This window comes from Erinaceus europaeus, chromosome 2, assembly GCF_950295315.1.
Source record: "Erinaceus europaeus chromosome 2, mEriEur2.1, whole genome shotgun sequence".
NCBI lineage: Eukaryota > Metazoa > Chordata > Mammalia > Eulipotyphla > Erinaceidae > Erinaceus > Erinaceus europaeus.
Genome location: NC_080163.1, coordinates 44,073,502 through 44,100,511, shown reverse-complemented (window position 1 = coordinate 44,100,511; position 27,010 = coordinate 44,073,502). Strand labels below are relative to the sequence as shown.

The 27,010-nt window shown below is 49.6% G+C and overlaps 3 protein-coding genes across 4 annotated transcripts; all 3 read left to right on the top strand.

The window, feature by feature from the left end:
• The first annotated feature begins 5,530 nt into the window (after nt 1-5,530).
• SPATA24 (spermatogenesis associated 24) lies at nt 5,531-15,230 on the top strand. The gene is made up of 6 exons (XM_007517537.3): nt 5,531-5,689; nt 7,108-7,173; nt 7,388-7,518; nt 7,604-7,674; nt 14,866-14,968; nt 15,079-15,230. The coding sequence occupies exons 1-6, from the start codon at nt 5,573-5,575 to the stop codon at nt 15,206-15,208; spliced, it is 618 nt and encodes a 205-aa protein (XP_007517599.1). The 5' UTR covers nt 5,531-5,572; the 3' UTR covers nt 15,209-15,230.
• A 2,128-nt stretch (nt 15,231-17,358) lies between these two features.
• Nucleotides 17,359-21,995, top strand: PROB1 (proline rich basic protein 1). Its single transcript, XM_007517600.3, has one exon. It carries the CDS (start codon nt 17,633-17,635, stop codon nt 20,552-20,554), a length of 2,922 nt encoding a protein of 973 aa, XP_007517662.1. The 5' UTR covers nt 17,359-17,632; the 3' UTR covers nt 20,555-21,995.
• A 363-nt stretch (nt 21,996-22,358) lies between these two features.
• On the top strand, nt 22,359-25,678 carry MZB1 (marginal zone B and B1 cell specific protein). Of its 2 annotated transcripts, none has more exons than XM_060179200.1 (4): nt 22,359-23,625; nt 24,306-24,445; nt 24,756-24,866; nt 24,954-25,678. In XM_060179200.1, exons 1-4 carry the CDS (start codon nt 23,449-23,451, stop codon nt 25,108-25,110), a joined length of 585 nt encoding a protein of 194 aa, XP_060035183.1. In that variant the 5' UTR covers nt 22,359-23,448; the 3' UTR covers nt 25,111-25,678. The 2 variants fall into 2 exon arrangements, with proteins under 2 accessions (XP_060035183.1, XP_007517600.1); XM_007517538.3 differs by having other exon boundaries at nt 22,371-23,625; nt 24,321-24,445; nt 24,954-25,634.
• Nucleotides 25,679-27,010: the final 1,332 nt, after the last annotated feature.

Sequence of the window (27,010 nt, the reverse complement as noted above, 5' to 3'; positions counted from 1 at the left end):
AATAAACAAGAGCTGAGCACTAAAATATATAGTAATGATTATAATAATAATAATAATAATAGATAGATAGATAGATAGGGCAGGGGTAGATAGCATAATGGTTATGCAAGAGACTCATGCATGAGGTTCCAAAGTCCCAGGTTCAATCCCTTGTGCCACCATAAGCCAAAGCTGAGCAGTGCTCTGCTAAAAAAAAAAAAAAAAAAAAAAAAAAAAGCAACAGGGAGAAGTAGATTCATCATGCAGGCACCAAGCCCCAGAAATAACCCTGGTAGCAATAAAAATAAGTATATAAAATAAACATTTTTCTCACAGGGAGCACAGTGTATAAAGCATTGGACTCTCAAGCACGGGGTTCCGAGTATGACCCCACACATCAATGATACTCTAATTCTCTCTTTTCCCTTCTCCCTCTCATACAAGATAAATGCATTTTTGTCTTGCTTTTAAATTTGATAACACAGAGACATTGAAGGGGAAAGGGAAAAAAGAGACACACACGCAATATTATTTCACCATTCATGAAGTTTCCACCCCGTAGGTGGGGACCAGGGGCTTGAACCCGGATCCTTGCACATGGTAATGTATATGCTTAACCAGGTATGCCAGCACCCAACCCCCTAAATATCTTGATTTTTTTTCATAGCACTTGGGGAAATGTCTCAACTGGTAGTGTCAGATTTGTACATTTGAGGGTCCCAGTTCAATCCCAAGCTTCTCTATCTCATATGAATCAATCTCTCTCTCTCTCTCCCTTTCAACATTTTTGGGATTTATTATGTAATCATATCTTTTATTTTTATTTTTTTAATATTTATTTATTCATTTTTGTTGCCCTTGTTTGATTATTGTAGTAATTATTATTGTTGTTGTTGTTGGATAGGACAGAGAGAAATGGAGAGAGGAGGGGAAGACAGAGAGGGGGAGAGAAAGAGACATCTGCAGACCTGCTTCACCGCCTGTGAAGTGACCCCCCTTGCAGGTGGGGAGCCGAGGGCTCAAACCGGGATCCTTATGCTAGTTCTTGCACTTTGCACCACGTGCGCTTAACCCGCTGCGCTACCACCCGACTCTTCTTTTTATTTTTAATTAATTTATTTATTATTGAATAGAGATAGAAATTGACAAGGGAGGGGGAGATATAGAGGAAAAGAGATAGGGGGACACCTGCAGCCCTGCTTCACTTGTGAAGTTTTTCCCCTGTAGGCGGGGACCAGAGGCTTGAACCCAGGTCCTTGCACATTGTAATGTGTGCACTCAGTGAGATTTGCCACCACCTGGCACCTCTCCACCTCTCTCTCATAATAAATGAGTCTTTTAAAAAAGCACAACTTTATTGCAAGGTGGTGGCATACCCAGCTGAGTGCACACGAGTTTTGCAAGCAATAAAGTACTGTTTCTCTCCCTCTTTCTCTCCCCGTCCCCACTCAACTTCTGTCTCTGTCTAAAATAAATAAATAGTATTACTGTGTCATCCATTAAATTAAATAAAAAACAAACCAGGAGCCGCCATCTGCAGTGAGCGCTGCACTCTGGGGCTGAGCTCCTGAGGCTCACTTTTGTCCTTGTGGCACTTTCCTGTGTCTGTGTCTCCTCTCTTCCTTACATCTCAGGTGGAGGAGAAAGAAAGGAAAAGAAAAATAAAAGAGCAGCAGATCTAGAATCAAACTGCCCTTAGCAAATACTTTTCAAGACTGACTAACCTGAATGACTGAGGTTGAGTTATTCTTTTTCATTGAGCCTATATTTCATCACCTGTAAATAGGGGGAGGGTGGTATTAGGACCTGTCTCACAAGGTCATTATAAAGATCATATGAAATAATACTGGTAATGCATGTTCTACTTCTGTCCTCCTCAACAATCCAGATCCCTCCCCAATACCTTGACATGGTGGCAGATGATCCCAGTTTAAGTTGCCCAGAAGTCTGAAGACTTTTTTTACTTTTTTTTTTTTTTTTTAACTAGAGCACTGCTCAGTTCTGACTTGTGGAGATGCTAGGGATTGAATCTTGGACATTTGGTACCTTATGCATAAAAGTATTTTTGCATAACCATTATACTGTCTCCCCTACCCTACTGTCCGAGGGTGCCTAGTCTTAGGTGAACGCCTGCTCCTCTTCTTCTCCTTCTCCTTCTCCTTCTCCTTCTCCTTCTCCTTCTTCTTCTTCTTCTTCTTCTTCTTCTTCATTTCTTTATTTGGGGATTAATCGTTTGCAGTTGACAGTAAAATACAATAATTTGTACATGCATAACATTTCCCAGTTTTTCACATGTCATTTCAACCCCCGTTAGGTCCTCCTCTGCCATCATGCTCTAGGACCTGAACCTTCCCAGTACCCCAGTCTTTTACTTTGGTACAATACACCAAGTTGTTTATGTATCTTATTTGTCAGTACACATGACAACAGTTTTTGATCTTTGTATCAGCTACATTTGGTCCCACAAGTGGGAGTGTTCTGCAAACAGAAATTCAACATTTTCTACAATTCCCCTCTACTTTTATTCATACACTGAAGCTGGTCCATTTTTATTTTTATCTTTATTTATTTATTGGATAGAGACAGCCAGAAATCGAGAGGGAAAGAGGAGATAGGGTGAGAGATTGAGAGACACCTACTGCCCTGCTTCACCACTTGTGAAGCTTTCCTCATGCAGGTGGGGACCCCGGGCTTGAACCTGGGTCCTTGCACATTTTAACATGTGTGCTCAACCAGGTATGCCACCACCTGGCCCCCTGCCCCATTTTTAAGATTTGAAGTATCTTTTCTTAGGCTTGGATATTTCTTTTTTTCTTTTTTCTTTTTTTTTTTTTTACCTCCAGGTTTACCGCTGGGGCTCCGTGCCTGCACTACCAATCCACTGCTCTTGAAGGCCATTTTTTCCCATTTTTGTTTATCTTTGTTATTATTATTGTTGTCATCGCTGTCAATGTTGTTGGATAGGACAGAGAGAAATCGAGAAAGGATGGGAAAACAGAGAAGGAGACAGAAAGATAGACATTGCCTGTGAAGCGACCCCCTTCAGGTAAGGAGCCGGGGGCTCGAACCAGGATCTTTATGGTCCTTGTGCTTCAGGTCATGTGCACTTAACCTGCTGTACTACCACCAGCCCCCAGGCTTGGATATGTCTATGAACTGTTACTTGGCTTTATGGCAGCGCAATATTCTTTTTTTTTTTTTTGCCCTTTTTTTTTTGTTGTTGTTGTAGTTATTATTGTTGTTGTCGTCGTTGTTGGATAGGACAGAGAGAGAAATGGAGGAGGAGAAGACAGAGAGGGGGAGAGAAAGACAGTCACCTGCAGACCTGCTTCACTGCTTGTGAAGCGACCCCCCTACAGGTGGGGAGCCGGGGGCTCCAACCAGGATCCTTACTCTGGTCCTTGCGCTTTGCACTACCTGCGCTTAACCCGATGCGCTACCACCTGACTCCCCTATACTCTACTTTTGTATCATCCACAATAGAATTATCAAATGTAGCGAGTCAGATGACAAGATTCTCAAGTTTGAACTTCAAATGAGCAAAAGTAATAATTCTTAGTATAAGTATATCCCAAATACTGTGTAGCATGTATTTCTACTTATACTATTTTAGCTGATAGTCATGTTCTTTATTTATTTATAAAATGGAAATATTGACAAGTCCATAGGATAAGACGGGTATAATTCCACACAATTCCCACCACCAAGAACCCCGTATCCAATCCCCCCACCCCCACTTGTTAGCTTTCCTATTCTTTATATATATATATTTATTTATTTATTTATTTTCCCTTTTGTGGCCCTTATTGTTTTATTGTTGTTCTAGTTATTGTTGTTGTTATTGATGTCGTCGTTGTTGGATAGAACAGAGAGAAATGGAGAGAGGAGGGGAAGACAGAGAGGGGGAGAGAAAAGGCAGAAACCTGCAAACCTGCTTCACCGCTTGTGAAGCGACACCCCCTGCAGGTAGGAAGCCAGGGGCTCAAACCAGGATCCTTAGCGGGTCCTTGTGCTTTGCGCCATGTGCGCTTAACCCGCTGCGCTACTCCCAATAGCTTTCCTATTATTTATCCTTCTGGAAGTACGGAGCCAGGATCATTGTGGGGTGCAGAGGGTTGCTCCTTTTCTTTATTTGAGCATTCCTTCAATATCTCAGGCTCAAGTTCCTTAAGAATTGAGTGTATATGACTGGGAAAGTGGCACAGGAAGCAGAGGGTAGAACTTGCAGGGGTGAAGTTCTGAGTTCAATATCTAGAATGGCATATTCCAGAGTAATGCTCTGACTCTCCCCCAAATTAATAAAATAAATTTTTAAAAATTGCTATGTATGCATGACCTAGGTTGAAGTCTGCCCAACACTACATTGAAAAGAGTTTTCGGTGCTATGGTTCTCCACTTTCTCTCCCTCCCTCTGTCTCTATATGTTTAATAATAATAATAATAATAATAATAATAATGTCTTCCCAGAATAATTGGAGTCATACTATCAAAGAAACTTGGAAACTAAGGTGAAAGGGAAATACATGGGAAGCTAGAGAAGCCAGGTTTGCTTTGACACCTTATCGTTTAGTAGGACTTGGGAGAAGGCTGAAAGCTGCTGTCTGAATGTTTTAAGAGTTGCTCACCAGCCTTTAAGAGACATATGATTAGGGGATACAGATGGTGGCTCACTGGGTAAAGAACAGGAACACATGTTACAATATGAAAGGACCTGGGCTCCAGACCCTGGTCTTCACCTGAAGCCAGGAAGCTTCACAAGAGGTGAAGCAGTGCTACAGGTGTGTGTGTGTGTGTGTGTGTGTGTGTGTGTGTGTCTGTCTGTCTCTTCCTCTCTATCACCCTCTTTCCTTCTAGCTTCTCTCTGGGTAAGGGAGATAGCATAATGGTATGCAAAAAACTCTCTTGCCTGAGATTCCATGAGGTCCCATCACCATAAACCAGATCAGCATCACCATAAACTAGATCTGTGCAGTGCTCTGGTATTTCTCTCTGTATCTCTCTCTCTCTCATTAAAATATAACATTAAAAATAAATTTTAATGTATTATTCCCACAGTGCATGAAAAACACAAAATCACTGTGGGACCTTTAATGGTGCCTCAGGCATGAAAGTCTTTTTGCATACAATTATTATATCTTATGTTTCTCACACATTATGCAAATTCACACTAAATTTAAATTCCTATAGGGGCCAGCAAAATAGTTCACTTGGATAGTGTGCTGCTTTGCCATATGTGTCACCACTGCATTGGAGGAAGCTTCAGAGCTGTGATCTATTTCATTAGGTCTCTCTGCCTTATTGTCTCTGTTATATCTGAGAATGGGGAAGAAAAGAAAGAAAGAAAAAAGAGCCATCCTGTAGGGGTGAAGATCCTGAGAAGACAAAGAAAATAAACAAATAAATTCCTATGGGATTAGAGAGGCTCCCCCGGTGCCTACGGAGTCTCCTTTAAAAGGCGGGCCCCCAGCCCTGCGCACAAAGGCGGTCCCCGCCCCCCGGTTGTCATAGCGCTCTGTGGCGTCCCATTCTCATTGGTGGGTGACCGTGAGGCGCCGGGCTGCAGCCATTTCCAACGAGCTGGCGGGGGCGAAAGATGGCGACGCCCGTCGGGTGGTCGCAGGGGGGGTCAGGGTCGGTATGTCTCGCCTTCGATCAACTGCGGGACGTGATTGAGTCTCAGGAGGAACTGATCCACCAGCTGAGGAACGTGGTACGCAGTCAGACGAGCTGGGAAGCCGACGGGACTCCTCCATTGTGGAGGCCAGAGCCAGGCCCGGTCTTGATGCCCGGGAGTGTTGAGAGCACTTTGCCATTGCGTCATCCGAAGGGGCGGGGCCCATATTTATGCTGTCTCCTATGATTGGAGCCTGACAGAACCAGGATATTTATGAATATAAACTTTTTTTTTTGCTAGTAAGGGGCCGCGTGGTGGCACACCTGAGCGCATATGTTACAATGCATAAGGATCCGGGTTCAAGCCCCCGGCCCTCTGAAAGCTTTGCGAGTGGTGAAGCAGTGTTGCAGGTGTCTGTCTCCCTTTCTGTCACCCCCTTCCCTCTCGCTTTCTGGCTGTCGCTATCCAGTAAATAGAATTAATTTTTTTTAAGGCAGAGAGAATGAAAAAGACCACTGTGGGGGGCTAGGTCCGAACTTGGTCACGTACGTAGAACCAGGGAATTTTAACCAGAATCAAGCATGGTTCTCTACTCTCTTTGCCTGGTTGTGCAAGGACTTGGTAGATATTGCCCCTCACATATTCCCTGAGCCTCAGTTTCCCGATTTCCGGTTAGGTTTGACTCGCTGACTTCCCAAGGCCTTGGTTTGCAGGTAGAGAAACACAACATCCTTTCTATTATGTATATGCCCTTCTCAGTCTTTGGCAGAGATCTCCAATGTCATACTGAGTGCAATAAGCACAAGTTTGACTATTACACATGTTAAGGGTTTCCAAATCAATTATGTCCTTTTGCTTTGACTTCTTAAACTCCAGTTCATGTGTGCAAAGCATTGGAGTCACAGATTACCTGGCTTGACCTGGTATAATCCTGGCTGCTGGGGTTTCATGGTTTTTCTGTTTTGGCTTTTTGTCTTGATAAGGTTGGGATATATCACCATCTCCAAAACTGAGTTCACATCTACTGCTCAATATAATGGTTGTATGCATCTCTATTACCTACTGTCAGTTCTCAGGAGATACTCAGCTCTTTCTCTTGGCAGTTGACCTTTACATGAGTTTTCTCACCTCTTTTATTCTGCTCCATTCTTATTAAACAGTCTATTCTCAGGTCTGATATTCCTTCTTGGAAAGCAGTTCTGATGACTCCCCACCCCCAACCCCTCCAGACCAGGTAAAGGACCTCTTCTGGGTACCAAATTTCTTTGTGATGCTTCATCCTACCTCACACTGTGTCACAATAGCCAGCCATGGATTGTGTCCTGCATGAAATTGGTTGCTTTTTGAGGGCAGGATGTAGAACTTAGCCTTGGTGAATCTTGTGAAACCTTCCCAGAACCACAGTCTTGTCCTAGGTGTTCTGGACATCCTATCACCTATCCTTGGTCTTAAGCCCTAAGGGACACCCTTTCCGCCCCAGCCTCAGGCCCTCCTTGAGCCATACTCTGTTGCAGATGATTCTCCAGGATGAACATTTTGTCAGTAAAGACGAGTTCCAGGAAGTAGAGAAGAAGCTGGTGGTAAGTAATGGCTTCTAATCACCCTCCCATTTCCCAAGATTTCAGTGACTGGGCAGAGTCACTGAGTACTGGCTTCTGAGAATCTCCAGCCCTGGTAGTGAGGACTGACTCTTCCTCTGCTTTGGCTTTTATGTGGCCCTGTGAGAAAGGGGGCTGGTTCAGAGAATAAGATACCCAGAATAGCTTGGGGGTAACAAAATTGCTGCACCTACAGGAAGAGAAAGCTGCCCATGCCAAGACCAAGGTTCTCCTGGCCAAGGAAGAGGAGAAGTTGCAGTTTGCCCTCGGCGAGGTAGAAGTGCTGTCTAAACAACTGGAGAAAGAGAAGCTGGCCTTTGAAAAGGCGTGAGTGGGCCTTAGTAGGGGTTGAGTGGTGGGGAGGCCCCACCTGCTGTCAGCCGTCCCACCCTTTCTTATCTTCTCTACCCAGGCTCTCCAGTGTCAAGAGCAAGGCCCTGCAGGAGTCGAGCAAGAAGGACCAGCTCATCACCAAGTGCAATGGTAGGCGGGAGGCCCGCGCTCCCTCCCACGCTCACATACAGGGGCTCTTTGCTAACAGCCCAGCACCTGTGTCCAGGGCAGGGTTCTGTCCCCGGCTGAGGATACAGGCAGGCCCAAGTGGGCCACACCCTCGCAAGGGCCTTCAGGGACCAGGCAGGCCACGGAAATGAAGGGAGCACCTGGTGTACAATATTCTTCACAGCCATAAAAGAACGGGCTCGCTCCCATTTTTCTTGAAACATACAACCTTCTTAGTCCACCTTTTATTTTCACATTTTAGTGGGTATTAGAAATAGTGTACTATAATTCTGTTATGAAAGAAACAGGGCAAGTACAGCCCTCTTGGGGTGTTTTTTTGTTTTCTGACCAGAGCTTTGCTCAGCTCTGTCTGTTGGTGGTGCCAGGGATCAAACCTGGGACTTCTCACATGCAAGAACCACATGTCTCCTTGGCCCCACAGTCGTATTCAAGTGCTGGGGATCAATAAAAAGAAGAAGAAATCGGGCTGCCAATATAGCTCACTTGGATAATATGTCTTGCCATGTGTACCACCCAAGTCAAGCCTGTCTCCCACTATGCTGAAGGTGCTATGGTGCCCCCCACTCCACTTCTATGTAAAAAGGAGAGAAGAAAGGACTGGGAATGGGTGATATGGAGAGCAGCACCCCACTTCTTCAAAGACTTTGAGCTTCTACTATGAGAATGGGGACCTAGTAATGTCAGATCTTTAAAAAGAAACTAGAAAGGCTGAAGAGATAGCATAGTGTTTATGCAGAAAGAGCTTCATGCATGAGGCTCCAAAGGTTCCAGGTTTAAACCACAATAGCATCAGAAGCTAGAGTTTAGCAGAGCTCTGGTTAAAAAAAAAATAAGAAGAAAAGGAAACTAGAAACCATGTACTGGTTTTGGGTCTTAGTGCTGGGGCTTTGCACCTGTGCTATTCTTCTGCTCCCAGTGGACTCTTTTTTTTTTTTTTTTTAAGTTTCAGATAGAGACAGAGGTGACTCACCCAGTAGAACACATTTACTGTATGTAAGGACCCAAGTCTGAGTCCCAAGCCATCACAGGAGCTCCTATAAATGAGTAGAGCAGTACTGTGCATTGCTCTTTTTCTCTCTTTCCCTCTTCCTTTCCCTCTACCAAAAAACAGAGAAAGAAGACAAACTCTGAGAATGGTGGAGTGGTGCAGGAATGTAGCCCACAACAACCCTGGTGGGAAAGAGAGAGAGAAGAGAGACAGACACATACCACAGCACCACTCCACCATTCATGGAGTGGAAACCATGTGGTTCTGAGGGCTCAAATCCAGATCCTCAGGCATGGTAAAGCATGCACTCTGATTGGTGAACTATCTCCCAGCCCTGGAAATGAAGTTGTTTTTGTAATCTTTTATTTATTTATTAATCAGAGAGGAGAAGGAGAGAGAGCCAGAGCATTACTCTCATGCATGTGATTCTGAAAATCGAACTCATAACTTCATTGTTGTAAATCTAGTGCTCTAGACACTGTACTATCTCCTGGGCCACAGAAACTAAGTGGAGTTGTTTGTTTGTGGATTTTGTTGTTGTTGCTTGTTTTATTATTATTTAGAGAAAATATTATTAGTTTCTGTTGTCAAACCATGTAGATAAGACTTTATATATTTAATATAGTACCTGTAGAAATGGGAAAAATTATGTTTAACATTTCTAGAAAAACATCCTAATGTCTGTACAGTGCCAACTAAATATGGTTCAACTGGAATGCTTTTTCCAAAGTTGACAGCATGGCAAAAGTTAGCCAAAATTCAAATTTTTAACATGTATATATATATATATATATATAATCAGCTCTATGTTATTCATCAGTAACAGCAATAGTTTTTCCAGGCTCTGCAGTCATCTGAACAAAATTAGACACCCAACAGACTCCATTTAGGAAAAGGGGGAAAAGGGAAAATTATTTAAAAAAAAAAAAAAAAAAACTAAAACCCTAGAAAACAGCAAAGTTCTGTTACTGTGTGGTACCTGGCACCATTAAAAATAAGCAAAGTTTTCATGGAAACTTTTCCATGTCTTTATTTTTTGTTTTGTTTTTTGACTTAAGATTACTTTATTTTTCAATGTTCAGGTTTTCTGCTAGCTTTTTTGTTTGTTTGACGTTACTTGATAGGACAGAGAGAAATTGAGAGGGAAGGGGGATGGAGAGGAAGAGAGAGACAGACACCTGCAATACTACTTCACCGCTGAACACAGGTGAACACAGGTCTTTGTATGTGATAACATATGGCACTTAACCAGGTACACTACTGCCCAGCCCTTTTTTATTTTACCATAACACTTCTCAAATCTGTCTTATGATGGTGTGTGAGATTGAACTTGGGACTTCAGAGCTTCAGGCATTAAAGTCTTTTATGTAACATTATGCTATCTGCCCACCATTCAATGCTCTAGAAAAAAAATTTTTTACATTTTAATTTTATTTATTTGACAGAGACAGAGAGAAATTGAAAGGGGAGGGAGACAGGGAAAGAGACAGGAACCGGGAGGTGACGCACCTGGTTAAGTGCACACATTAAGTGCAGACCTCCACACCTACAGGAGGTCGCTTCACAAGTAGTAAAGTAGGTCTGCAGGTGTCTTATCTTTCTCTCCCTCTGTACCTCCCCTGTTCTCTCTAAATTTCTTTCTATCCTAATAAAAATTAGAAAGAAAAAAAAGGAAAAAATGGCCACCGGGAGTGGAGGGTTCATACTGCTAAAATCGATTCCCAATTCGATGATTAACTCTGGCAGCAAAAAAAGAGGGAAAGACAAAGAAAGACACCTGCAGCTCTACTTCACCATTCATGAAGCTCTCCCCCTATAGGTAGGGAGGGACCAGAGGCTTGAACCTGGGTCCTTGCACACTGTAATAATAACCAGATGCACCATTGCCTGGTCCCATCTTCCTTCCTCCCTCCTCTCTTTTTTGTGGAGCTGGGGCCTCATGCATGTGTAGTATCACCATTCCCAGCCCAACTTTTTCATTTAGTGAAAGATACAGAGAGGGTGGGGAGGAAAAATACCATAACACTAGAGTTTCCCCCCAGTGCCTCCATGGCCCCCATGGGTCATGTCTATGGCAAAGCAGGCATCCTACTTAGTGAGCTATCTCTAGAAAATCTTTAGCTCTTTTTTTAAGTAATGTAAGGGCTGAGTAAAATATGATTATATGCCATTAATTTTCTTTCTTTTTTAAATATATATTTATTCCCTTTTGTTGCCCTTGTTTTTATTGTTGTAGTTATTCTTGTTATCATCATTGTTGGACAGGACAGAGAGAAATGGAGAGAGGAGGGAAAGACAGAGAAGGGAAGGAAAAGATAGACACCTGCAGACCTGCTTCACTGCTTGTGAAGCGACTCCCCTGCAGGGGGGGAGCCGGGATCCTTATGCCGGTCCTTGTGCTTTGCACCATGTGCACTTAACCCACTGTGCTACCGCCCGACTCCCTATGCCATTAATTTTCAACTCTACTCTGTGCAGATACCTGTGGCCACTTGTTGGCTCAGTAGGTGCTGATTTATGGGCTATTTTCTTTTTTTGTTGTTGCTGGGGCTTCACTGCTCCAGACCACTTTTTTTCAGATACAGTGAGGCAGAGACAGAAAAAGACACCACATAACCAAAACTCCCCCCAGTAAGGCAGGGGCTAGCACAAACCTAGGTCTTAAGCCAGGCACCTTCCCAGGTGAGCTGTATTGCTGGCCCACTTTGGAGTTTTTTCAGTTAGCTACTCAATACTACTACAGAGGGGCCTGGTGGTGGTACACCTGGTGGAGTACACGTTACAATGCACGAGGACCTGGGTTAGAACCCCCAGGCCCCACCTGTAGGAGGAAAGCTTTGTGAGTGGTGAAGCAGTATTGTAGGTGTCTCTCTGTCTCCCTCCCTCCCTCTCACGCCCCTTCACTCTCCATTTCTAGCTGTCTCTAGCCAATAAATAAAGATAATGCAAAAGAAAAAAAAGTAATTAAAAAAATACTCCTAAAGAGAAGAACCCCTTTCATTTTTCCAGAATGCCAGCCTCCCCTTACCTACATTAATTTTATTTATTTATTTATTTATTATTTATTTATTTATTTTACCAGAGCACTGCTCAGCTCTGGCTTATGGTGGTGCAGGAGATTGAACCTGGACTTTGGAGCCTCAGGCACAAGAGTTTCTTTGCATAACCATTATGCTATCTACCCCTGCCCACCTACATTAAATTTTATGAGATAGGGAACCAGAACACCACTCAGCTCTGGCATATGGAGTTGCTAAGAACTGAATGTGGGGCCTCAGACATGCGGGTCCCATGCTCTAACACTCAGTATCTCCCTGGCACCCCTACCAGCTTTAAGAGTATAAGGCAGGGAGTAGTTATGAATTCCATATGCAACATCTGCTTCATATACTGCAGCATAATTGGAGTAGGTCGGAGCCCAGGTTCCAAAGAGGTTCAGGCTCCCTGCTGATGGGCCACACCTATAGTATGGAGCACCCCTACCCACCAGATCAGCCCTTTCTTTCCCCTGGTGAATACTCTCACTGGTAAAATAACCTCACTGGTAAGGCTGTCATATTGGTGTGGCCAGGTGGACTGACAGGTCTTGTGGTGGTTTGACCAGGCACTCCTATTGGGAACTCCTGACAGCAGCTGCCTCCATGCCCAAGGCAACTAGTCCTCTGATTCTCTTCTTTTCTGTGGTATCCCCCCATTTCTAAAGGACCTTGAGCTCTTTCCTGGTGGTGCCAGAGACATCCTTCCTCTAAAGAATTGCCTAGAAACCTGCCAAGGCAACAGGGCTCTGTGTGCTTGTGGAATGTATGAAGATGGAGCCTGGCTTCCTCCCACCAAAATGTCCCTGAACCCATCCAGTAAGCATAGGCCTTCACCTGGTGACCTGAGCCTTGCCTGGCCTGTGCCCTGCCTCCCACCTCCCTTTGTGTGGCTTCAGTTTGGTTTTTACACTTACCATAGTCCCTTATTCTCAAGGGATGTCCCAGACTATTTCTAATTGGATGTCATTTATATTAGTGTAGTTCTCATTTATTTTAAAAGAATCATAAAAGTTGATTCTTCCCCTCCTCCTTCAAAAAAAAAAAAAAAAAAAGATTCAGCTGATGACCCAGGGAAGCAGTTTTTGTTTGTTTTGTTTTGTTTTGTTTTGAGAGCACTGCTTAGCTCTGGCTTCTAGTGGTACATGGTATTGAACCTGAGACTTTGGAGCTCCAGGCATGAGAGTCTCTTTGTATAACCATTATGTTAGCTTCCCCATGCTCTTTTTTTTTTTTTTAAGATTTATTTATACACTAGTGAGAGAGAGAGAGCCAGTGCATTACCCTGGCACATGTGATATTAGGGATCAAACATACAACCTCAAGCTTGAGTTTTCAATGTTTTATCCATTGTGCCACTCTTATGCCAAACCCTTTAATATTTTCATAATTTGTATTTAGTTAATCTTTGTCTGACTTTTAAAAGCAGTGGGATTTTATTCCTGTGAATATCAGTATTTTCAGGGATAATCAGAATTTTTCAGGGCTCCCTGAAAGACAAGAATGTAAATGAATCACCCCCAATTTTTAAAAAATATTTATTCATTTATTAATATGAGAGATAACTAGAGCATCACTCTAGCATATGTGATGCCAGAAATCAAACTTGGGACCTCAAGCTTGAGAATCCAGCACTTTATTTCACCACCTCCAGCACAATCCCAGATTTCTACAGGTTTATTGGATTTTGACCCAAGACACACCAAATCATCCTGTGTCTAACGGGCACTGAATTTAGGGGTGTATTTTGCCGCCACTGTCTAGCTGGGTCCTTCTCAGTTGACTGTGAAATAGAGACTATCTCTGTCATCAGCTACGAAAACCTCTGACAATGGAGGCAACTTGCCTGAAGTGCTGTTGCTGTCTCATCAGTATTATTAACACATGAAAGATTAGTTTGTTCTGTGCTCTGATCATTTCTGAGTTTCGGCTTCTGGTAGTGCAGGGGATTGAACTGGAAACCTCAGAGTCTCAAGTGTGAGTCCTTTTTTCCACAACCATTATGCTACCTCCTCAACCGTAGTTCTGAGTCTTAACTCTCTTTTCAGATCTGCCTCCTTTAGGGGAGAGTTCAACTCTTCTGCTTTATTCAGGGCTGGGCAGCCTGCTGGCTCCTCTGTAGGACTGGTTGAGTTGAGATGACTGAACTAAGTGATATTTCTAAACTCTAAACTTCTTGGGGATATGCTGTTCATTTGCTCCACAAATAAATGTGTTAGGCCAGCAAAATAGCTCACCTGAAAAAAAAATTTTTAAATAAATTTTAAAAAACTTAAACCCAGTTTAAGCATGGCCTCCACCACACTGGAGGAAGTTTCAGTGTGTGGCATCTTTCCCTCTGTCTCGCCCACTGAAAACATAGGCCAGTGCAGTAAAGCTCCCCAGTGAGGGCAAAAAAAAAAAAAATCTCTGTCCTTGTGGATATAACATCTGCTACTAGAGAACATCAATGAGTTAAATATGTGGTATATTAGATAGAAATGCTAAAAAGAAAAACATAGTAAAAGGTGATGTAGAGTAATGGGAAAAGTATTTTTTAATATTCATTTTATTATTACATTTGAGACAGTGTTTCACATGAGGCAGAGAAAGCGGGGGGGGGGGGGGGGGGGGTTGGGCACTGAACGGACAGACAAGAGACAAGCCAGAGCACTCACTGCTCTTGCACATGAGATGCCAGGAATCAAACCAGGAAGAAACTCAGGCATGATAGTCCGATGCTCTCACAGTTGAACCATTTCCCTAGCCACACAAAGCTGCAGTTTTAAATTAGAAAAGACCTCACCAAGGACTGATATCTATGAAGTTTGCAAGAACTGAGGGAAAGAACTGTTCCCATTCCTGCCTGGGGGCAGGACTGCCCCTCTCTCTCAAAGTGCATTCCCCTGCCCTCTTGTGGGTCACCTGGTCCAGAGGAGAGTTATAAAGTCACTAACATATCAGACATTGTGTCATCCCCCCACTCCTGTCAAGACTCCATAATAAACTCATTCATACTCAGGTACTAGCCACTTATGGGCAACTCCTGGGTGGGGGGAACCCAGTTCTGAGAAGACCCATAAGGGAATACCTTATCTCAGGAAGTGAGGATGGGGAACTACCCCTCCTCCTTGCCTCTCTCCCCCACAGAAATTGAGTCTCACATAATAAAGCAAGAAGATATACTAAATGGCAAAGAGAATGAGATTAAGGAGTTGCAGCAAGTTATCAACCAGCAGAAACAAATCTTCAGGTGAGGGGCCTGGGCCAGGCTGGGGGTTGATAGCAGTGGGGAGCCAGACCTCTGGTCTCTGCCCTGGCCTGTTCCCAGCCCATGTCCAGCTGGCTCCGGCTCCCTTGCAGGAATCATATGTCTGACTTCCGGATCCAGAAGCAGCAGGAGAACTACATGGCCCAGGTGCTGGACCAGAAGCATAAGAAAGTCTCTGGGACCCGCCAGGCCCGGAGCCGGCAGCGTCTCAGAGAGAAATAAAGTGGCTGATGTTTTTCTGTTATTTGGCTATACTGCCTGACCTCTGCCTTCTCTGCTGTGGGGGTTTCTATCCATACCCTTCCTCTCCCTGTGCCCTCCCCAGACTTAATCAGTACCTTGACCCCAAGAGAAGGGGCAGAAGAACAAAAGGCATCTCTTTCCCTCCTGCCTCATGAACCTTAGAGACCTATGAATCAAGTTATGGGGAGTAGGCATTGCACCACCACTGGTAAGGCTACTAATGGGATCAGAAAAGGATATGGATCAAGTCCTTAGTCCCTGCTATTTCCTTCTCTCACTTGGATAGAGGTAGGGGGTCAGGTAGGATTAGATAGCATAATAGTCAAAGGGGGAGGGAGGTGTGAGGCTGGCCGGTAGCACAGCTGGTTAAGTGCACAAGGTGCTTAAGGATCCCAGCTTGAGCCCCCTGCTCCCCACCTACAGGGGGGTTGCTTCACAAGCAGTAAAGCAGGTGTCTTTCTTACCCTCCTCTCAATTTCTGTCCTATCCAACAACAATGGCAACAATAACAACAGCAAGGGCAACAAAATGGGGGAAATGGCCTCCAGGAGCAGTGGATTCATAGTGCAGGCACCGAGCCCCAACGATAACTCTGGAGGCAAAAAAAAAAAGGGGAATCTATGGAGGGATGCAGGCATGTAGCCACATAAAGGAGCTGCTGCATCTTGTCTAATAAAGCACTGCCCCCCTTCTCAGTATTTAATTCCTCTCTATATAAACAGCCCTGGTTACCCCAGTAACGCCCCACCCACTCCCAGTGCCCTGATAAATTTAACTCTCCCAACTTGGCTACAGATCAGGGAGGGCTCTGTGTGTTGTGCATGAGAGGCAAGGAAAATGACAATGCCATGTCTATTTTTGAAGTTGGGAAACAGGCTTGGAAGGAGTTCAACTCAGTTTATACATGCTGTGCTGAATGTGGACAAGCTTGATATTTTCTGAAACCATCAATGTTCTACCCAGTGATCATGGGAACACACCCAGGCAGGGGATCTACTCAGGGGAGACTGAGTCAGATTTGTCAAGCCTGTTTGGGTAAGAGTGCACAGGAGGGGGGCATGCACTTGCTCCTGGGCCATCTGGGCCTGAGTCATAGCAGGACCTTGAAACCAGAAATTTAAGGACATAGTAGCTACTGCTCCACCAGTGACCTGTTCCCAGGACACAGTGGGCGATGAGGGAAGTGGAAAGAGGGCCTTGTGAATGAAAACCTGGAGGGCCATGGGACTGTTCTGCGGGGGGGGGGGGGGGGGGGGGGGCGGCTACCCTCAGAGCTGTGGAGACCCCACATCAGCATCCAGGATTTGTTTTCAGTGCTAATGCAGCCTGAAGAAAAAGAAGGGGGAAAAAAATGGAGCTATCCACTCCAATCCCTTCCAGTAAATTCTACTGAAAGTAGTGTATCCAGTCAGATACAACACACTCCTGAGGTTCAAACACAATTTTTGGAGGAGTAACTCAGCAAGCTCTTAAGATTAGAGGAGGTAACCAAGGAAGGTGCACTCTAATGAGCTCCAGCTGAGACAGGAGGGCATTTACTACAGTGATTGGAAGACACTGGGGGCGAAGGCTGCAGAGAAGATGGGTCACCTGGGAGGTGGTGCAGTGGCTAGTGTTCTTGACTTGGAAGCATGAGGTCCCAAACTCAATCCCCAACATCACATATGCCAGAGTTTTGCCCTGGTTCTCTCCATTATGACTAATTTTTTTAAACTTAAAGACAGGCAGAGTAAAAGCTTTAATGTGGTGGAGGCCAGGCTTGAAGGTGGGTCTCATGCTTGGCAAAGCAGCTTCCTATCCAAGTGAGCTATTTTGCCAGCCCAAACTAACCTTTATTTATTTCGGACAGTGACAAAAGGGAGGTGAGAGAGGCCTGCAGCACTTTTACACCACTCGTGAAGCTTCCCCCAGCAGCCGGGGACTTCAAGCCAGGTTTTTGCCCACTGTAATGTGTGCACTTAACGAGGGTTGCCACCACCCAGCCCCCCGAAATAATCTTGAAAAATAAGATGAAATTTCTAGAAAGACCAAGATCTGGACCTTCACTCCCATCCCCCAGCATCCTCTGACATAGCGCCTGACTGCCTCACACCACAGAGCAGGCTCAGCCTCAGTCTCCTCACCTGTAATACTGACTGGACTGAGGCCACCTCCCGGCTTCAAGTTAGCCGCCTGCCTTCCCTTCCCCTTCCCGTCTGCGGAAGCCTGGAGCGCCAGCCCGGGAAGGAGCGGGGAGACCAGGGTTCCCGGGCCCAGGCTCCGGGACGCAGGCCCGCGACCAGACGCGTCCGCTTTAAGGCGCGGTGACCCTGCGGCCTGCGCGGGCCGGGCCGGGCCGGGCGGGGCGGGGCCGGGCGGGGACGGCGCGGGCGTGCGCGGGCGGCAGAGCAGCGCGGCCCCACCATGCTGATCCCGCGCCGCCCGCCGGGGCTCCCCGGGCGGCCGCCCGCCGCAGCCGCAGGGCGCCAGGACTCCTCGGACTCGTCAGGCTCCTACCACACGGCTCCGGGCTCCCCAGAGACCCCGGACGCGGGGGGCCGGGCGAACTGGCCCCGGGTGGCCCCCGCGCCGGGGGCGGGCGTGCAGCCTCGCCTGTCCGTCAGCGCCCAGAATAGCCGCCAGCAGCTCCGGCCCGGCTCGGATTTCCCGCGAAGCCCGGGCTCCGACCCGCGGCTGCCCCCGCCCCAGCTGCGCACGCTGCCGTCGGGGGAGATGGAAGTCATCTTCAACGCCGGAGCCCTGTTCAGCCGCTCAGACGCGGCGGATAGCGAGGTGCAGCAGCTCACCGAGCGGCCCTTCTGCAGCCTTTCTACGCCCGGGTCCGGGTCTGCGTCTCCCAACCCCGACGGGGGCTCCCGCTGGGCCACCTACCTGGAGCTGCGGCCCCGCAGCCCGAGCCCCGCCACCCCGGTGCAGTTCGAGTGCGTGGAGGTGGCGCTGGAGGAGCGCGCTCAGCCCGCCAAGTCCCGGACGGTGCCCAAGCGGCAGATCGAACTGCGCCCCCGGCCCCGGAGCCCCGCGCGGGAGGCCATGGCGCCCAACCCTCGGCTGCTCCTGCGCACCGGCTCCCTGGACGAGTCGTTGGGCCGCCTGCAGGCCGCCGCGAGCCTCGTGCAGACGGCGCTGGCCAGAAAACTGAGCCCCGCCGCCCCTGCCCCGAGCAAGGCTGCCTTCGGGCCCACGGGACGTCCAGAACCTGCGACCCGAGAGGCGACCCGCAGTGCCCAAGGGCTCCAGGAGCAGGCCAGCTCCCGGCCGCCCCGGCTGCATTATAACTCGGGCCCCGCCAGGGCCCCGCGGCCGTGGCCCAGCCTCCGGGAGCGGGCGATTCGGCGCGACAAGCCCCCACCAGGTACCGAGCCGCTGGGTCCGGTTAGTTCCAGCATCTTTCTGCAGGCCGAGGAGAAGTCCCACACCCCGGAGCCCAAGGCTGGCCCGCCGCGAGAGAACCTGGATCGAACTGTCCTGAGGCCACAAAGTCCCTCTTTCCAGCTTACTGCTCCCTGGAAGGTTCCGAACCAGGCTGTGAGGCCAAGGAGCCCGTCCCCGCCGACACAGGCCCCAAAAATATCCCCGTGGGATCGGGCTACTTGGAAGGCGAGGAGCCCTACGTTCCCCGAGGTACCCTCCGCGTGGAAGACTCAAGACCCTGCCCTCGAGGAAACTGTCAGCAGGAGACGCAGCCCTTCTCCGCCAACCTTTCCCCGGCGACGGAATCAGGGTGTTGCCAAAGCAAGAAGCCCATCCCCCGAGCCACCTTCCCGCAGAGAAGCTCCCCTTTTGGCAGTCAGGGATGCAGCCCAAGGGAGCAAGAGCCCGTCCCCGCTGGCCTTGGCCTCCTGGAAGGCTCCAGATCATCCTGTTGAGATGTGGAGTCCATCGCCCCAAGATATGTGGGATCCCACGGGGCCCACGCGGGAAGCAATGAACAGCTCCGCCCTGGAGGAGCTGGCGCCGCCTATGCCTGTGCCACCTGCTCCCTGCGCTGCAGAGCTGACAGAGGCTCCGAGTCCGGCCACGCGGGGGCTTCCGGGCCTCGCCTTCCGAGGCAGCCAGCAGCTGGCGGGGGCCGCTGCACCGGGGCTGTCCCTCTGTCGCACCCTGGATGAGGCCGAGTGTCCGGAAGCCTCGGGCCCTGGAGAAGCGGCTTCCGGTCCCTCGCGCTTGGCCATCCCGCGGCCCCGCGACGTGCGCAAGATGCTCAAGACCTCGTACGCTCCCAGCTTCCCGGGCCCAGGGCTGCCGGCACCTCCAGCGGCGGACCCCCGCGGGGAGGAGAGCGGCCCCTCCGGGACGCCGGAGCTCCAGGCACTGGGGTCCCCCGCCCCAGCTCACTACACTTCGGTTTTCCTCAAAGACTTTCTTCCCGTGGTGTCGCACCCCTACGAGCCACCAGAACCGTCGTCGTCGTCGTCTGACACGGGCCCCCGGGACGCCTCGCATCCCAACGGGCTCCCGCGGCGGAGAGCAGAGAACAGCACCGCAAAGCCCTTCGCGCGCACCGAGATCCGCCTGCCCGGCGCCCTGGCCCGGGGTCGCCCGCCTGAGGGGCCCCGCGGAGGCCGCGTGCGCGCGCCCGGAGGAGACCGGGATGCGGAGACCCCGCGCCTCGTCCCCGACGGCGAGGGTCGGACCAGCCCCCTAGGCGGCGCTCGCACCTCTCCTCAGAGGGAGCCCAGAGCCCCCGAGGGGTCCCGACCGCCCCTCCCCAGCCCCCCAGAGGCGCCTCCTAACTCGAGCCCTGGGACAGCCCCCAGACCCAAAGCGGCCCCGACGGCCCCCGAGCCGGCGGCTGTGGCGTCTCAGTCGCCCCCGGCGCAGCCCCTGCCCCGCGCAGCCTCGGCCCCTCCCACGGACCGCGCCCCGGAAGGCCCCTCCCAGGGGACGCGCAGGCCACCCGGGGCCGCGCCCCCCGGCAAGGTCCTAGTGGACCCCGAAAGCGGCCGCTACTACTTGGTGGAGGCGCCGCGGCAGCCGAGGCTGCGTCTGCTTTTCGACCCCGAGAGCGGGCAGTACGTGGAGGTGCTGCTGCCGCCCTCGCCCCAGGGGCCGACCCGCCGCGTCTACACGCCGCTGGCGCTGGGGCCCGGCCTCTACCCGCCCGCCTACGGGCCCCTCCCGGGCCTCTCCCTGCCGCCCTCCCCGGGCCCGCCGGCCTTCAGCGGCCAGCAGCTGCCCTGGGCCCGCGAGGCAGGAGCCTTGGACGGGCTGTACTACCTGCCCGTGAGTGGGAACCCCAGCCCCGCGCCGCCTCTGCTGCTCTGCGCCCCGTCCCCCAGCTCGGGTCCCGCCCAGCCCAGCAAGGGCGCCCTGTTCCGCGTGTGAGGCCCCAGGGGACCCTCGGGGACCTGCGGTTCTGCCATGCAGTCTCCAGCCCTCCTTTGTCACCTTTTTCCCCCTCCCCCTCCCCCCCTTTCAGTCCCATTCTGGCTCCAGACCGGAAGTTACCTTGGGGTTGGTGGAGGGATGGGGTGCTAATTGAGTTGGAGCTCAGGCAGTGGCTGCCTGCTTCCTTCCCTGACAACTGTATGCCCCTTCCCCAAGCATTCCCAGAGTGTGATGTGTGTATGTATGTGTGTGTATAGTGAGGCATCCCAGGATGTGTCCCCAGGAGCTAACCTGAGGGAGTGTTGGGGTTCCCCCCTTGAGCTAGGACGCTGCCTAACTCTCCCTGAAGGTGGGCCCAGCCAGAGTGGAGCAGGCTAGTGAACACTCCCCACTGGAGGAACACTCCCCACTGGGAGAATAACAAAAGATCTGTTATTCTTTGGAAGAGCATCTGAGCCTTGGCCTGGGATGCTGGATGAGAAGTGGCCAGTCAGGCTTGGCCTGAGAAAGGGCACTGGGGACAGCAGGTGTCAGAGGAGCAGGGAAGTAATGTGGGAGGCGCTGTGTGTGTGTGTGTGTGTGTGGGGGGGTCATCCTGGGATTCAGAGTAGGGCTCTGAGTATCTATCAAGACTTGGCTTAAAATTTCCAACTGTGAATCTGCTCCTCACTCCTCCATTCAACCCCAGATTCTGACTTGATTTCTGGAAACCCTTAGAGCCAGGCTGGCTGATCCTGACCCCAGGAGTGGCCCTGGGGTAGGGGGTGATGAAGGAATCAGCGGGAAGGACTTACAAGCAGGAGGGATGGTTGAGCTGATGTTTCAGAGGAGCTTTTTGACACCTCTGGGTGGGATGAAGGATGAGTTAGGACTAATACTAGAAGGGAATGTCCCTGTAAGCACAGGCCAGAGAGACATGAAGCCCTCAGCTTCCACTGCCCTCCACCAATGGCAACATGCCCAGAGAGGGGCTGGTTCTATAGACTAGTCATGGTGGAGAAGGGGACATGTGCTCCAGTGGCCCTAAGATTCCGGGAGCCTCTCAGGGAAATGGAGAGATGAGAAGGGTCTGCACTGAATGGAAGGTGTTCTTGGGGGGGAGGAGGGCTGTGTGTGGAGCTGTGAGCTTCAAGTATCTGGGCCCTGCTGGACTAGTATATGATGAGATGGGTTTGGGTAAGATTAGAAGCAGCATCAGAGGTGGAGACTGATGCTTTCCTTAAACTCTAGCCTGGGGGGAGGTAAGAGAAGGGACTGTTCCTTGGAGTCCCTGCCCCCTGCCTTGAACTGGAATTGGACTGGGAGAACCATGAGTCAGAATAACCTGGATATCTTGTGACCAGAGTTGCTGGTTCTGATGGCAGAGAGGGTCCTGGGCCCCTCCTCATCCTGGTGTGCAATAAATCATCAGCCCAATGAGCCATGATGGCTGAAACAACTGGTGTAAGATCTCTGATTTCCCCTGCTACCAAGTCTTTCCATTCTGGGGTATAAACCTGGGTGAGAAAAACCTAGGGACCAGGGAAGGGATCGTGTGCATCTTTTTTTGCTTTGATTTTTGTCATCATTAGGGTCAGCATTTTCAGAAAGAGACAGAGGGAGAGAGAGACCACAGCACCAAACTTCCTCCAGTCCAGTGGGGGCTGGTTGTGTCCATGGCAAAGCAGGCACCATCCTAGAAGAACTATCTTGCTACCTACCTCATGTATGTCTTTCCTTTTTTTTTTTTTAATTAAAAAATTACTTCAGAGTAACAGAGGGGATGGGGAGACACCTGCAGCTCTGCTCATGAAGCTTTCCTGCTATAGGTGGGGACCGAAGGCTTGAACCCTGGTCCTTGTGCATGGTAATATATATGCTCAGGTGGTTGTGCCACCACTTTTTATTTCTTTGATATTTATTTATTTCCTTTTGTTGCCCTTGTTGTTTTAACATTGTTGTTGTTATTGATGTTGTCGTTGTTGGGTAGGTTAGAAATGGAGAGAGAAGGGGAAGGCAGAGAGGGGAGAGAAAGACAGACACCTGCAGATCTGCTTCACCACCTGTGAAGTGACTTGCTACAGGTGGGGAGCCGGGGGCTGGAACTGAAATCCTTATGCCTGTCCTTGCGCTTTGCACCACCTGTATTTAACCTACTGCGCTACTGCGGCTCCCTGTGCCACCATTTTCATACACTGTAGTGCCCCAACCATAGTGAATTTGATTCCCAAGGAAGGACTCTGACCACTCTTGTGTTCTCATTCCTCCTGGTAGTCAAGTAGCTGTCAAGTTTGGTTTCCAATTTTTTTAATTGTTTAATTTATTAATGAGAAAGATAGGAGGAGAGAGAGGAAGAACCAGATATCACTCTGGTACATGTGCTACCAGGGATTGAACTCAGGACCTCATGCTTGAGCATACAGTGCTTTATCCACTGCACCACCTCCCAGACCACTGGTTTCCAATTTTTTAATTTTATTTATTTTTACCAGAGCACGGTTCAACTCTGTCATGAAAAGCTTTTTGCATAATCATTATGCTGTCTCCTCAATCCTTGGTTTCTAGTCTTAGTATGGCCTCTCTCTGAGTCTCAAGTCCTCTAGGGCAGAATAAAGAAGACAGTAACTGACTACCTCTTCTCCTAGAATATGGGAAGTAGCAGCCCCCACACATTCTTATCCTGACCCCTCTCCTTGACACATCTGTGAAATGGAGCTGAATCAGCTGGTCCAGGGGTCCTACCAGAAGATGTACATGTGGCATCTTTCTATGGGAAGGAGAGAACCGGAGGGGTGAGGGGTGAGGTGTAAGCTCCCCATTGGTCCAGGTCAAGTGTTCCGGGGTGGGCCCCACTGCACTGTGCACATCTGCAGTCCGGTCACAGCCCTGCTCACTGAGCCGACTCTGGGACCATGCAACTGTCACTGCTACTGCTGCTGCTGCTGCTCAGGGCCCGGGGCATCCCAGGAGACCTTATGGATAGGGTGCCACTCTCAGCAACTGCCCCTAACCTGGATGAGGAGGAGAGATACTCTGCTCACATGCCTGATCATTTTCGCTGTGATGCATGCAGGGTAGTGGCCTACCAGGTGAGTCCCCCAACACACATTCCTCTAAGCTCACCTACCCAGACCCTTTCTGGAGCCAGATCCTCCATTTACCTCATGTGCCATTGCTGTGTTTTTATTCTCAGATTCCCACCTGAGCATTGAGCCATCTTCACTTCCATGCCTTAGTTTACCCATTTGCCCAACAGAGAGCAACCTGAGACATTCTCCCAGGGAATCACTAGACTGCCCTCCCAGATTCCTCCCTTTCTAGACCCAATTTGAGGCCTGAACTGCCTTCCCCAATATGGTTGGGCACCCTGGGGTGTGAGGGTGTGTAGAGGGTATGGCTCTGTGGGTACACACATCTGTCTTTACACACTCGCCTTCCATAGTGCCTGCATGGGCCTGTGAGTACACATGTCAGTGAAAACTGGGCTCTACTTTTTTTCTTCTTGTTCTCTTGGCTTAAAATAGCTTATGCTGATGGGCAGATGTGTGCTGGTGGAGGCTTCCAGGCACAGGCGCCAAACTTTCCACTTCAGCGTCTTCTACCCGCTGCCCTTCCCTAGGAAGTGGATCCTGCCTCTGGCCTCCTGCCAGCCTGCCTCACAGGTGCTTCCTGCTTGAAAGGCTCCCTTGCCACCTCACTGTCCCCAAGAGACCCAGACTCCGGTCCTCCCCTTCCCCCACTGAGCAGTCCTATAGTCCTGACTCCCAAGCCCTCCTTGTTCCAGATGGGGCAGCATCTGGCAGATGCAGAGGCCAAACTTCATTCACTGGACTCTGGAGGACGACGGGTGCTAAGCGAGTCAGTGTATACAGATGTCCTGGATAGGAGCTGCTCCCAGACTTGGAAAGAGTGAGTTGGCAATCCATGTCCTTCCCATTCTTCTAGGGACAGGACTTGTGGGTGGAGATGCCCAGTCTCCCCCTCACACCACACATACTTCACTACAGCTCTAGCTCCAGAGATGGGAGCAAGTAAAAGGGTGTAACCAGAAAACAAAGTGGCTGTGTGACCTTGGCCAGGGGCCTTCCCTCTTTTGGTCCTTTACTCTTCATTAGGGAGGATCAGATTCTGAACTCAGTGAATGCCCAGTGTGCCCAGCGTCATGGAGATGGGTCCTTGATAATTGCACTCCTGCTAAGGCAACCTTTCTCTCCTCCAGCTACGGTGTCCGAGAAGTGAATCAGGTGAACCGTCTCATGGGCCCAGGGCTTAACGAGGGCCCAGAGCCAAGAATCAGCGTGATGGTCACAGGGGGCCCCTGGCCCACCAGGTGGTAACAGGAAGGTGGGGTTGGGATGGAGGCCTGGGCGGCTTGTCAGCATTTGAGCAGCATCTGAAGTTCCTGTTGGCCTCCTAGGCTCTCCAGGACCTGCTTGCACTACCTGGGGGAGTTTGGAGAAGACCAGATCTATGAAGCTCACCGAAAGGGCCAAGGGAGTCTGGAGACACTGCTGTGTGAAGGCCCCCGGGGAGCCTGCTTGGAGGAAACACTAGAGGAAAGGGAGGAGCTCTAGACAAGCCCCTCCTTTCCCGCCCCACGACTGAAGCCTGCAGGTCTTCCTGGAGGGCTCATTCATTTCTGCAAGTCTCTGAAGAGCTAGGAGGCCTTGTTCTCTGTGCTGTCCTTCCTGTCCCTCCTCAAGTATGGGGCACTGGGGCCATGCCTTCCCTTCTGGACTCAAGTAAAATTCACCATCTGGGGCCAATAAGTGGCACACACAGTACAACGCGCATGTTACAGTGCACAAGGATCCCAGTTCAAGCCCCCAAGTCCCCACCTGCAGGGTGGAAGCTTCATGAGCGGTAAAGCAGTGCTGCAGGTGTCTCCCTCTCTATCTCCCCCTTCCCTCAAATTTTCTTTGTCTCTATCCAAAAATAAATAAGCTTAAAAAAAAAAAAACTAACAACCTCCAATCCTTCTTTCTACAACTGGTGCTTGGGGTGGGGCTGGGAGGAAAGATACTTGTTCCTGCCAGACACCAAGAGACCCAGATCCAGGAAATCAGGCGAGTGGCTAGAGGCAGATGGAAACATGAGCCACTCGGCCTAAGTTATATGAAGTTATATGAACAGTAGAACCCCGGGCCCATCATCCAAGAAAAGGAAACTCACTAGCAGCTACTCCGTGTGCATCTCTGCTCCTCTCGTCCATGATGTCTAGAGCCCTCCTGGAACACTCGTCTATACCCATGGCTATTCACTTTCCCCACTCTGCCTCTCATCCTGGTTGGTGTGGTTAGCTCCCAGGTGCCCACCCTGGACGGCACACCAGAGTTCCTAGAATCAGCTGGGTTCAGCATCTTCAGCACTTTGCAGGAATTCTCACCTGCAGCCTTTTCCTTAACAAGGGGCAAACGGGCTGAGCAGCAGTGTATCTGGTCACACAAATCACCATGCATGAGGACTCAAGTTCAAGTCCCTGATCACTACCTACAAGGGGAAACTTCACAAGTGTTGGAACTTCAAGGTCTTTTTCTCCCTCTCTCCCCCTTCTCTCTGTTTCTGTCTCTATTGGAAAAAAGAAAATAAGGCTACCAGGAACATTGCAATAGTTATGCAGGCACCATGCCCTAGCAATAACCCTGGTGGGAAAAAAAGAAAAAAAAAAAAAAGGACAAATACACCCCACCTGAGCCCTACCTGGGTTTGGGCAATGCTCTGGAGAACAGTTTCCTTTGTGTGTCTGACCCCCCAGGAGCCCCGGGAAACTCTGGCAGGTGTGCTGCTTAAGAAACATTCTGATCTCCAGACCCCACCTGTGTCCAGGCAGCACTGAGGAAATTTGACCATACTGGTGGGGGAAGGTTGGCTGCTAGAGAAATTGGGTGCCCTTGCCAGGTCCCTGCCATTTTGGCTTTCCTGAGATGCACTGCTCCCCACATTCCATCACCTGTCCTCCCACAGGCCTGAGGCCCCCTCCCCAACCTTCACCCCAGGAGTGAACCCCTAGGCACTAGGCAGAGAACAGGCTGAATTCTCAAGGAGTATCTGAGTACGGGGTGTGAAGCCGGGAGCCCCACGGTGTGGCCCTATGTAACCTTGTGCTTGTGTGAGGTGATTTAGAGATACTACAGAGGGTCTGGCAGTGGCACACCTGGTTATGCACACATAGTACGAAGTGGTTCGAGCCCCCGCTCCCCACCTGCAGGGGGACACTTCACAAGAGGCAAAGTAGGTCTGCAGGTGTCTGTCTGTCTGTCTGTCTCTCTCTCTTTTTTTTTTTTTTAAACCAGAGCACTGTTCAGCTCTGGCTTATGGTGGTGCAAGGATTGAACCTGGGACTTTGAAGCCTCAGACATGAGTCTCTTTGTATAACCATTATGCTATCTACACCTGCCCTTGTCTCTCTTCCTATCTCCCTTCCTCTCTCAATTTTTCTGTCCTGTCCAATAAAATGAAAAAAATGGCTGCCAG

What these genes read in the sequence shown, in the direction of transcription:
- SPATA24 (XM_007517537.3), top strand. Translation starts at nt 5,573, where the DNA reads ATGGCGACGCCCGTCGGGTGGTCGCAGGGGGGGTCAGGGTCGGTATGT. An exon ending in AAGTAGAGAAGAAGCTGGTG is followed by an intron (nt 7,174 to 7,387) that starts GTAAGTAATGGC and finishes CTGCACCTACAG; the next exon opens with GAAGAGAAAGCTGCCCATGC. An exon ending in AAGCTGGCCTTTGAAAAGGC is followed by an intron (nt 7,519 to 7,603) that starts GTGAGTGGGCCT and finishes TTCTCTACCCAG; the next exon opens with GCTCTCCAGTGTCAAGAGCA.
- PROB1 (XM_007517600.3), top strand. Translation starts at nt 17,633, where the DNA reads ATGCTGATCCCGCGCCGCCCGCCGGGGCTCCCCGGGCGGCCGCCCGCC.
- MZB1 (XM_060179200.1), top strand. Translation starts at nt 23,449, where the DNA reads ATGCAACTGTCACTGCTACTGCTGCTGCTGCTGCTCAGGGCCCGGGGC. An exon ending in GCAGGGTAGTGGCCTACCAG is followed by an intron (nt 23,626 to 24,305) that starts GTGAGTCCCCCA and finishes CTGACTCCCAAG; the next exon opens with CCCTCCTTGTTCCAGATGGG. An exon ending in GGGGGCCCCTGGCCCACCAG is followed by an intron (nt 24,867 to 24,953) that starts GTGGTAACAGGA and finishes TTGGCCTCCTAG; the next exon opens with GCTCTCCAGGACCTGCTTGC.